The sequence below is a fragment of the Hippocampus zosterae genome, chromosome 4 (genome assembly GCF_025434085.1).
Source record: "Hippocampus zosterae strain Florida chromosome 4, ASM2543408v3, whole genome shotgun sequence".
Lineage (NCBI taxonomy): Eukaryota > Metazoa > Chordata > Actinopteri > Syngnathiformes > Syngnathidae > Hippocampus > Hippocampus zosterae.
In genome coordinates this window covers 19659667-19672061 of record NC_067454.1, presented here as the reverse complement: position 1 = coordinate 19672061, position 12395 = coordinate 19659667, and the positions used below count along the sequence as shown (strand labels likewise).

The window sequence follows — 12395 nt, the reverse complement described above, 5'->3', positions numbered from 1 at the left end:
TCGTGAAAACAAATGACTTATATCTCAAAGGAGAAATCAGGATTTTTGTCCACACAATGCAATAGTTACAATTAGACTTGAGCATACACTGTCAGCTGCAACAGTTCTCAAGTTTTGTATAAATCCCGCGTGGAGATTTTACATGATGAGGTATTTAACCTTGCATCCATTGATCAACCTTACCATTTTTGGCCAAAGTGATAGTGACAAAGCTCGGGTAGTCAGAGATGGATTGCATTTTACAAGTGTAATCATTTGATAGATCATCCTTTGTTACTCTTTTGAACACCAGATTTACTGTGGTTTTTACTCCGTCGGTCATATGTTCCCTGTAAAATGAGATCAGAACAGTAAAATTAGGGGGCAAGTTGAGATGTGTTCATGAGTTGTGCATGTGAATTGTTTACCGTGTATAATTGGAGAATACTGGGAAGGAGTCATTCATTTCCACAAATGCGTTCCCCTTCAGCCAAAACAAAGAACTCCAGGCTGAGTAAAGCACAGCTTCACATTTAATGATAGCTGGTGAACCTGAAAAAGCAGGTTAAGAAATTTAAAAAAAATATGTTTCAAGACAAGAGCGAAGGGCACACAGTGTAGTGGTGCAGCCAGTGTGGGATTGATTAGCTCAAAGAGTTTTCAGGTGTGATCGTGAATGTGGTTTGTTGCCTCTCTCTGTGTGCTCTGCGACTGACATTTTCTCTTGGCGTTTTTCCCAAAGTTTATTGTGATCGACACCAGCTCCCTGTGGCTCTGAACAGGAGAAGCAGTAGAAAATGTGGGGAAGAAATACAAGAGTGATGCTCACCCACATCCACATAAATAGTTTCATTTGCCGGCGGGTATGAGATCACAGCATGTTTGTCCGAGTTTCCTATGAAAATACAATAAGAGAGAGTTCAAGATGTGTCATTTCAGTTCCTACAGTGCTGTGAAAAAGTATTTGATCACGTCCTGATTCCTGGATGAACTGTTGAAGAGGCGTTTCTGGTGGATTCATTTTGGCCACGACCGCTGAATTCATTGTTTCAAGTAATGAGAACAAGTCGTGTAGGTCCTGAAGTAGAAAAGCAGCCCCGAACCATTTTTCTGCCACCATATGATGGGATGCACCCCTTCCAGAAAGTTTAGTTTTGGTATTATCGGTCAAAAGACTATTACTTTGGTGATCATCACGTTTTTTGGTAAATGTGTGTGTGTGTGTGTGTGTGTGTGTGTGTGTGTGTGTGTGTGTAGATCTTTGGATGTTGTTCTCTGTTCTTTTGTGACCTCGTACGTGAGTCATTACACTCTTGGGAGTAATTTTTGGAAAGGTTCACCAGTGTTTCCTATTTGCTCCTTTTGTAGATTTTGGAGTCCCAAAATCTTGAAGAAAGCGTTTTAACCTTTTCCAGATTGAAATACATTTTATGGTCTTTGTTGGTTTGTCATTGTTCTTGAATTTCTTTGAATTGAGAAATGATGATGATTTTTCTTTGTGATTTTGTATCCTACTTCAATTTTTCTGACAGGTGCAAACAAATCTGTCAGGAATCAGGCCTCGGCCAGAGAAGCATTTTGGTGTCTTTGTGAAAGTACCGGTATTAAAATTTGCTTGCTCATCCAGAATGTTTAAGACTTCAAAATTTGACACCCCCCCCCCCCCCCCAAAGCCACAATCAGGAAGGGAGCTTTTTGTAGTCTTACTCTGATTAGGTTGGACGTCCAACACCACCGTATAACTCATGTTATACATTTGACCATCAAAAAGATAAGACCTGGTGCAGATGTAGACACCATGGTCTGTCTCTTCTGCACTTGGAAAGTAGCCGTTAACCTCCTGTGCCGACTCACCCTCCTACAGGATCAATTAGAATATTTCAATCTTAAACCATTCATTCAAATTCTGGAAAATATTGATGTAGAACAAAGTAATGATTTCAAATACCTTGTGCCATGTAATGTCACGACTGGTAAAGTTGGGATAATTTGAAGGCGGGATGTTGACATCGGGACATTTCAATGTGCAGGACTCTTGTGTGTAACATCTCATCAGGTACCGAGTTCTGTTCTCCAGCTCTCTGGTCAATGTGTTGTACACGGTCAGCCTGAACCACAACTGGTCCTTTTCATTCCTGTCATGTGAACAGGGTTCAGAGATTGGAGGGTGCCTGTGGTAGTGTGTGAATTCAAACTATTTGGTGTGATTCCAATTTACCTTTGTGAGCACGAGTAGTTGCCCTGATGGTTTACTGAAGCAGTGAGAATGAAAAGGCTCCTGTCAAAACACAGGAGACCCAACTGTCTCTGCTCAGCAGGCGACATGTTAAACAGGTCCATCTGTGGCTTGTCCTCACTGGTCCATATCACTGGTCTATGGTCAATATGTCCCGCCAGTTGACACTGCAGCACCACCATCTCACCTGCCTTGACATAAATTTCCTGGCGGGGGTTTGCCACACACCGGCCTGTGGATTAGAAGTTTGCTCATTCGTAAGTGTAACCTTTCAATGGGGTCATTTCAGAATTGGAGGATGTTCAAATCACATTTCAAATCATGCATTTTCCCAAAATGCTAAAATTGTACTTCAGTTCTTGAATGACCCAAATACCTTTTTTTTTACATGTTGAAGGGCATTTTTTGTTATTTTTTTTTACCACATCCTCATTTTTGGTTATCAAAGGATCTTGTGATTTCAAGAAAAAGAAACGCAGCATTTCAGCAATATGCAGTGCATGAGTGTCACAAACATGCATTTGTTCTTTTATCAACTATGCATTTGATCTCAGAGGTACGATACCAGAACAACAACAAAACATTTAGAATTCCAAGTACTGTATGTACTTGATGAGACAACTACAGTGTGTGCATTCTTCTGAATGAAATGCTGAAAGCACATTTGACCCATAAAAACTGTTCAAAGTATACATACACTACTCACAAAAAGTATTGTGAATCTTTCTGTTCAGCCAAAGAACATGCCAGGTTTCCTCCGTTGTTTTGGTACATTTCTCAGATCAGAATTTAATTTCTCAAGACTGCTTGTTTAGTTTTGACATGGTGTCACTGGTACACATCAAAAAAGCAGTTTTTCATTTCCATGAACACGTTTTAAATGCTTTGCTACAGTGCCCTGAAAACGTGTTTTCCCCCCTTCCTCATTTCTGTTCTTTGCATATTTATCACATGCCAAGGTTTCAAAAATTCCTCCAGAGCGATGTGAAAGACTCATCACCAATTATCGCAAACCCTTTTATAAATTTCCTTAGGTTGTCTTTGTGTGATATTAAAATTGATTTGATAAACCGAAACCTTTGTGTGTGGTAAATATGCAAAGAACACAGAAATCAGGAAGTTGACGGCTACTTTTTCACGGGCTACTTTTTCACAACTTTTTCCTATATTATCAATTATTAATGTCCTGCTGATCAAAATGTCATCATAATGAGTTTCTGTTAAATTGTCTCACACCCTTCAACATTTTGACATTAGTTGTGTAAGTCTTTTCACGCAAAATGCTTGAACGAGTTGTCATCATACAGTATGTCCAGCATATTTGAATACATTTCCACTGTACGTTTTCCCCAGGTGAATCTTTAGTTTTATCTATTAAAGGAACATGATATGTGAAGCATTAGCGCAACCAATGATCAACCAGTTTTGTGGGCACGAAGCCAGGAATGAAGGGGTAGAAAGACTGCACTGTAATTTCCACAGCGTTGCATGTAATCCCTGTTAATATTAAAAAAAAAAAAAAAAACAGCATCGGCCACCATGGTCCTGTTGTGCTTTTGTGCTGGTCTTGCTGGTGTCACCAAATAGCAAAACGAAAACAAAAGATCCAAGATCCAAGCAGCTGAACCCTTGATCACTGGGCGATCCAGCATGTTGCTTGGGCGCTGCCAGGAGCTGGTGACCAGCTTGTCTTGATGGTGTCACCAGCTACCAATTGGTGTTACTTAGTGGCTGTGGCTCAGTTGGTATGGCAGACTGCTCAGTGAGTGAAAGTTTGGCCGTTAGAACCAAAGATGCATTTTTGGTTTTGCTGCCCGTCTTTCTACTGAGACCAGTACTGGTGTTTCCGTACTGGAAATTAAAACTCCAGTCCGGAAACACAACAAAACCATGCTGATCAATCCTGCATGTTTTTTTTTCTTCTTTTGCAGAGCCATTTTCCCAAAGGAGATTGTCCCATGTCCACGTTTCTTCTTCTTTTTTTTTGTCTCTGCAGTGCTGTCTTTCCTTTCTGTACCACAAGGAGATGGATGCCAACTAATTACATTGCAAAGAGTAAAAGTGAAATGAGAGTCTTACCCAGACTCTTGCAATCAATCTTCCACGTACGCAAAGTTGCAACTTTCAATTTAGAAGACTGAATTTGTCATCAAAATTTAAGCAGCGGTTTACATCAGAACATCCCAGCAGAATACATTGTTACCTTGACGACATGACGAAGCAATTTGATAGGGTTATCCGGACATAATGACACAAAGGCGCTGACATGTTCAGTGATATAAATAATGACTTTTGAGAGATGTACTGAGCATTTTGGGGAAAGAAAATGTCTTACTTACAGTTACTTACACTTACAGTTTTGCAAATTAAATTCTGATCTGAGAAAGGTATCAAAGCAACTGAGAAAAAAATGTCAGTGAATAAAAAAAGTCTTTAAATATTAAACATTTGAACATGTGCATTCAGAAGTTAGTCACCTATAAAAGGTATGGTATATTTTAGGTTCATCTGGAAGTTTCCCCATTTTTTTTTGTGAGTGGTATATTTGTGTATTTGTTTTCAATAATACCAAATGTAATGTAATAATCATACTCTTTGTTCACTGACCTGTTAAAGATGCAAGTAGTAAAAGCATTTGAAGCTGAGGCACCGTCATGATGATCTTGATGGCTGTCGTCAATGTGAGCCCAAAAGACTTCCTTTCAAACACGCTCAGTGGTTTCTCTGAAGAGTTCCATGTAAGTGAAAATGAAACTTCAAGCAAGAGCGTCAAAAACAGCCTTCTTTGCAGTTTCCAAAAAAACGAATGTGTAGAGAGTAGACATTCACTGATGAATAAATGAAACTTCGCTCATATTCAGCCCCAACCATTTGTCGGACAAAATAAGTGCTACTTCCTTACTGATATTGTTCTTCTTGCTACCACAATCCCACTTCAACTACATTCATTCAATTACGATGAGTTTCTTGGAAGAAAATGACATCTAGTTTTGTTTTTTTTTTTTTTTGGGGGGGGGTTACGGAGTAAATAATTCTATAATGAGCGCCCTTTTGCACTGGTCTCTACCACCATTGACATTTAGAGTCCCAACCCTCAAGATATGCACGAGAATTCTAAAAGAGAGCAAATAGGGAGGACAAGGAGAGGATACAACCCGTGATACTCAGCCATTCACAGAGAGAAAGAGACCGGGAGGGAAGGAGAGAGAGATATCTGACCGTTGATCTCTAAGGTCTGTGCTGCAGCGCTAAAATTTTTTTTGACTGCAGTATTCTAGCGATTACACCATTGATTCATCGAGTAATCTGATTAGAACAGATTTGTGATTAATAAACACTATCATTTGTGCACGTGAAGTGCAGATTTGATCTTTATCCACTTGGAGTCGCCATCCTCATGTTCTACGGTCGTATTTGTGATTGTGCATCTCTTAAAAGGCAAAAGGAGGGAACCAGGTTCATTCATTTGGCCTTTGAAGGGTCACTATAGCTGACCCCAACGCACCATGATGAAACGGGATAGTGCTCCAGTTCATTCTTGGGGTGGATGTAAAACAAGAGGGGCCTCAGCTGGGGCCCCGGGGCAAGTCGGAAAGGATGGAGGCAGGAAAACAAAACAAGGCAAATCACTGGGAGTTCAAATCATGCCAGTGTCGGCTTAAAAAAAATGACATTTAAGACAAAATAAGCTGAAAGGAAAAAATTTACATTGGGTGGGAGCAATGCTTCATATATTGTATCATATTTACAAAATGGAGAAATGATGGCATTTTGTCGCAGTGTCAGTGGTGGGAAATAATGTTAATAAAGTTAATTCAGCTTTTTTGACAGTAGACATGTTTTTTGTCTTTATACATTTCATACATTTAAGAGTCTGTATTTTCTTGCTTTTACTTCAAGTAAGTCGAATCAGTATTTCCCCTTTTTTCCCCCTCAAATTTTTCATTACAGAGTTTGAGTACTTTCGCTACCTATGGTCTTCTGTGTGTGTGCGTGTGTGTGTGTGAGTGCGTACACCTTTAGCCTGACCTTGGTCATTTTCTAAACACTGATGGCACTGAAATCAAAAACGAACATTTTAGGGATGAGAAATGTCCTCCAAAACAGGGCCCGCCCAGGCACATGCACGCTCGCTCGCTCACACACACACACGCACACACGCACGCTAGGGATGTGAATCTCAGCACTGAGGACGATTCGATACACATCACGATCCACTGCCAGCGATGCGATACTTAAACGATACATGGAATTTTCTGGCGATACGATTCACCGTCGTCACGATGCGATACGATTCGATACACATTAAGTTCAAATCAATGCGATCCGATACGATACAATGCAATTTGTTGCGATATTGTGCAATTAAACATGATGCAAATAAGCAAAGAAAAAAGCTTTTAAAAAGATGGAATTCAGTATGGTATTACAAAAAGGATACCACTTTATTCCTTATAAAGAGTAGAACTTGTAAAACAACTTATTTAAGCCCTTTCACAATTGGGTTTTGTGCAAAGAAAATGTAAACAATTTGGCACCTGAGACTCACAGCTGTTGCTATAGTGTAAACACAAACAGACTCTCACTGAGTGTCTTATATGAAATATTCATATATATGTAGCCGGGTCTTTGGAAAGACTGGACTGGACACAAAATAATTTTTAGGTGGGCTTTATTCTCGACTGAACAATGAAAAATTGTTCAGCATTAAGATAAAAGACTGAGATGTTAACTGAATTTTAAAAGAGGTCGAAAAGGGATCTAAGAGATCAAAGAAAATCATTTAACAGAGTACAGACAATTACGCCACAATAGACAACAGCAGTGGCTTGTCGATATGTTCCGGTGTGTTGGGTGTGTACAAAGCACGTGGTCAAACACAAATGATCTCCCCTGCTGTACAGCTGTTCACACGACTCACAAGTGGTAGATTTCCACTAGAAACTCCAAACCAAACCACTCCAGATATTGTGCTCTGAATATCGCCAGGGTTACGAGGACGATCATGGGTGTATCAAGTTGGGACAAGCAGTGGGCACAGTTCAGCGACTACCCTCCTTACGTGCATGTCACCCTTTCTGGTCTGATTCTCACACGCTGCATATGTTCCCGCGTGTTTTGATCTAGTGTGGCTCTTAAAGTGACAGTGCTACATTTGTTAAACAAGGAAGCCTTCACTACAAGCATCTAAGTAAGGTTCACCTGGTTACATTCTCCCCTGCTACAAGTCAACGTCCTCGGTGACTTATCACTCGATTACCTCTCTGGAGAAGGTCGAAGTGTAGCGAACCACCCCTGCTAAAATCTGAGAGAATACATCTGGACTTAATGAAATGGCGTTGCATGCTGACACAGGGAGATTGAACGGATTCTTGTGTTTCCCTGCAGTTTTCCTCTGACTCTTGCGTAGGGCAGAACTGGGTACACCTACACTGCCAGTCGCTTTTCTTTCTCCCCTCGGTGCAGGCCCAGGTCTTGGGCTCTCCTCGGCCATGCTAACATCTGACGTGGCCTCAAGGTTTTGCCGCGAGTCCGTTTCCAAATTTTCCTCCTCCTCAGAACCAGTGTCACAAACATTATCCTTATCGTCTGGCTCTTGGGAAACTTCCTCTTTCGCAAGTGGTCCATTGAATTCTTCAACCAATACGAACTCGATATCATCCGCCTCGTCTCTTGATGGTGGAGCTGGAATAGGTTGTTTTTCAGGCGCTTGGCAAAGACTTCTCTGTTCTGGCGCTGGTCCCACACATGGACGGAGGTTGGACCTATGCACCCTCTTTGTCAGTCCTCCATCCAGGGTCTCTACTGTGTAGGTGGTTCCTTGTACATCCACAACCTTGTACATGGTCGAGGCCCATGCATCCTGTATCTTATTTCTTCCGAGAGGCCTGAAACGTAGGTACACGAGTTCACCCACATCAACAGGTGGACAGTAGACTTTCTCCTGTTGCTGGGCCATTCTCTCAGCCGCTTTGCTCTCAGCCATCTCTCTTGCATGTGCATCTTTGAGTCGTTCCTGGTGTATGGCAAGCCAGTCGACTGTATCATCTTTGACTTGTTGCTCTTGGCCCAGTAAGGCATCCACTGGAAGATGAGGATGGACGCCAAACAACAAGTAATGGGGTGAATGTCCCGTTGTTGAGTGTGGAGTCACATTGTATGCATAGACTAATTCGGACAGGTGTTCCGGCCAACGGCGTTTCTTTTCAGGGGGAAGCGTACGCAGAAGATCATGTAGGGTTCGGTTGAACCTTTCACTCTGTGGGTTGCCTTGGGGGTGATAGGGTGTGGTTCGGGTCTTCTTAACTCCATAGAGCTTGCACAACTCAAACACGACAGCACTTTCAAAATTCCGGCCTTGGTCTGAGTGCAGGCGTTCTGGCACACCATACTTGAGAAACCACTCTCTCAAGATGACTTTTGCAGTAGTATCTGCCTTTTGATCTTGAACAGCAATTGCCTGACTGAACTTCGTGAATACATCCGTTATCACGAGAACACTTTCACGCCCATCTGTTGCACGTTCCAGTGTCGTGAAATCCACAGCAACGACCTCAAGTGGCCGAGTCGCCAAAAATGGAGTTTGGGGGGCCCGAATCTTTGGTTGTGGCATTTTGGTCAAAACACATCTCTGGCACTTCTTTATCCACTGCTCAACTTCTTCATGCATGCCTCCCCAGAAACACCTTTGCCGCAGCAGACCTAATGTTCGCTCTATACCCTGATGTCCCATCTGGTCATGGACGCTTCTGAGAACTTTATCTTTGAGACAGGCGGGTAGTAACAACTGGTAGCATTCTCCCAGGTGAACATCGTTAATCACTCGGTACAAGAGTCCATCTCTCTCTCTGAGACGGGGGCCACTGTTTTAGCAGAGCGCGCACTGGCTTTGAAAGGCCCCTTCTTTCTTGATAAGCTGGTTTTCTCTGGTGGTTCCAAAAGTCTCGCACCACTTTGAGAGTCGGGTCGGCAGCTTGAAATCCTTGAAGTACCTCCTTGGAATATCCCGGCAGTGTGGGGGTATTATCTTGAACAGTTTCATCATTTACTGTCTCATTGGCCTCTGACGCTTGCAGCTGTCTGATCATATGGGTCTCAACTCCTGCCAAAACCAACTCTGGTTCTAAAACCGTCCCTGTCCTCAGGGAGCTACAAATCGCTACTCTACCATCAAACTCTGCATCTTCACTGGTCGGTTCTGGCTCATCATTCACCGGTCGACGAGAAAGAGCATCAGCTACAGTATTACATCTGCCAGGACAATACTTTACATCAAAATCAAATATTGCTAACTGAGCCACCCAGCGCTGTTGAGTTGCTCCTAAGTCAGCAGTCTGAAGGTGACACAGAGGGTTATTATCTGTGAGGACTGTAAACTTGGACCCGAGCAGATAACTCCTAAACTTTTCAGTCACTGCCCACTTTAGTGCTAGGAGTTCAAGCTTCATGCTGCTATAGTTCTGATCATTCTTCTCAGCACCCCTAAGTCTACGACTTGCAAAAGCTATCACCTTCTTCTGACCCGCTTGTTTTTGATAAAGGACTGCACCCAAACCTAAATTGCTGGCATCTGTCTCGAGTATGAAAGGTGAAGTGAAGTCTGCGTAACCTAGGGTGGGTGTACTTGTGAGCCGGTTTTTTAACGCTTCAAAAGCCTGTTGACACTGAGGTGTCCAAGCGGACACCAACTGGCTAGCCCTAGCCCGACTATTTTCTGCTGCCCAGTTGCTAACAACGTCATGAAGCGGTCCGGCGATCTTAGAGAAGCCTTCCACAAATCTCCTATAATAGCTACAAAAGCCTAAGAAAGACCTGAGTTCCTTTACTGTAGTGGGAATAGGCCACTGTTTCACTGCACTTATTTTATCTGGGTCTGTTTTTATGCCTTCCGCAGACACCTTGTGGCCCAGAAACTTCACTTCTGTTTTTAGGAAGTGACATTTCTCAATCTTTACCTTAAGGCCTGTGTCCCTCAATCGCTTCAGAACTGTCTCTAGTCTCACGAGATGGTCATGGAAGGTTGGTGAGAAGACCAGTAGGTCATCCAAATAGACCAGTACGATCTGAAACGCCAAGTCACTCATTGTAGTCTGCATTAGTCGCTGAAAAGTGGCGGGCGCATTACACAACCCAAAAGGCATTCTAAGGTACTCATAAAGACCAAAAGGTGTGGTAAATGCCGTTTTGTGTTTATCCTTCTCATGTACTGCCACCTGATGGTACCAACTGGCGAGATCAAGTGTGGAAAAGAACTTGGCGCCACTTAGAGCATCCAGGCTTTCATCGATACGGGGGACCGGAAAAGCATCACGCCTCGTTTTCGAGTTGAGCCTCCTATAATCAACGCAAAATCTCAAACTGCCATCTGATTTTCGGACCAAGACGACTGGTGAAGCATAGGAACTTGAACTCTCTTGAATAACACCTTTCCTCAACAACTCTGATATATGTTCTTTGACTTCCTGATACTGATTAGGTGGGATGCGACGGTATGCTTGGTTTACTGGGATTTCATCAACCACGGGGATTTCATGTTTAACCCTGTCAGTAAAGTCCTCGTCTTGTAGAGCAAAGACATCCGCATACTTTGTCAGGAGCCCCCTAAACTCTGCCTGTTGGGTCGTTGTACCACCTATGTCCAACCGTTCTAGTAAGCCCTGTACGTCACAGTTTGACTTTGGAACACTTTTCCGACTAATTGTGACTTCCTCGTGGTTGGCCGAAATCGGTCGAAAATTTACTTCTAAGGTATCGCCTTCCCTACACTGACACTGACTTAGAATACCTAGCCGTGTTCTTGGAGCTACCCAGATGTCCTCTGGAGACAAGTTGACGACTTGGACTGGGAAAACATTGCTGTGGGAAGGGACTACTGTTGGTAGCACAATCAATCCTCCTGGTAATTGGCTATTTCCAGGTTCAAGCAGCATGCTTACAGCATCATTGGACGACCTCTTTAGGCCCCGTGCGTACACTGTTGCGACGGAAAAAGACGGTACTCTAACTTTGCTTGTTCCTATGACACGAGCAGCTGAAACCTTCTCTACCAACTCTGTTTCTTGCACGCGCTGAAAGGCCTCTTTCCAGGCAAAATCCAATTCACCACCTAAAGTGGTGTCGAACTGTGCCAATGCCAATTGTTGACATCGCTTGACAATGTTCATTCCAATAATTCCCTGAAAAGATTTGCCAGCCTCATCTGTGTTATCTTGGATAACTAGGAATCCACACTCAGGGATCCTGACTCCCATTGCCTGCACGTCCAACTCAACATAACCTAAATAGGGTAGAGGCAAGTTATTTGCTGCGGTTAGTTTAAGCCATTTAGCAGTACAGTGCATATCTTCATCTCCTCCATTAAGACAGTTTCTTAAAAAACTTTCTGTGAGGGTACTTACATTGCTTCCAGAGTCAAGTATGCATCGCAAGGGGACTCCACCAATCTGTATGTCTACTTCAGGGCATTTGCCTACAGCCCTCTCTATAAAATGTTCTCTCGTCAACAAATTAGCTGAACCTTCACTCCGACCCCTCACTGCCCGGCTCACAACAGTGGAGGATTCCCGTTTCCCTGGACTGGCGGGCTGGGCATAGTCGGACGTTGATATGAGGGTTTGCGTGCCACCGGGCATTGCCTAGCAATATGTCCAACACCTTCACATCGCAGACAAATTGGTTGGCCGTCACTCGTATATTTGGGTTGAACCTTAGGTCTGCTACTGGTCATGGAGTCCACGGACGGCATTTGTCAATTCACTAATAGCCTTTCCCTGTTGGGCAATTATTTTAACTACTTCCTGCAATCTCACCAGAAAAAGGTACAATATGGTTTTCTCTTGGGATGTAAACAATTGATCTGGGCTGAACATTACCCAAATTTGCAAGGCGTGACATGATAGCGTCGTGTTTTCGACTGAGTTCGCTAATTTGCGACTGTAACGCGGTCACGCAGTTACCTTCCTCACCTAAATGTAAGGAACTTGGGTCATCCTCGCTGTAGGTTCCTGCCAGGATGCCAGCTGCTTGCGCGTCGTCCTCTGACATTTTCAGGTCTCCGTTGCAATGTATTTAACACAGCAAAGCGCAACAGTCACAAAAAGTCAATTCGTTTCTCTTCTGGCAGCTTTGAAGACTCCCTCGCGTCCAGTGATGCGTGTCGATGCGAGGCTGTTCCACATTC

General features: G+C 43.1%; 1 protein-coding gene across 1 annotated transcript in view; it reads right to left on the bottom strand.

The window, feature by feature from the left end:
• Positions 1 to 12395, bottom strand: part of LOC127599299 (interleukin-18 receptor 1-like) — a 34752-nt gene that overhangs the window by 3399 nt on the left and 18958 nt on the right. The window contains exons 3-9 of the mRNA XM_052063177.1: positions 4823 to 4939; positions 2198 to 2447; positions 1928 to 2114; positions 1687 to 1837; positions 809 to 874; positions 408 to 531; positions 184 to 329 (exon numbers count right to left, since the gene is read on the bottom strand). Coding sequence (XP_051919137.1) covers positions 184 to 329; positions 408 to 531; positions 809 to 874; positions 1687 to 1837; positions 1928 to 2114; positions 2198 to 2447; positions 4823 to 4939 — 1041 coding nt within the window. The remainder of the gene's footprint in view (positions 1 to 183; positions 330 to 407; positions 532 to 808; positions 875 to 1686; positions 1838 to 1927; positions 2115 to 2197; positions 2448 to 4822; positions 4940 to 12395) is intronic.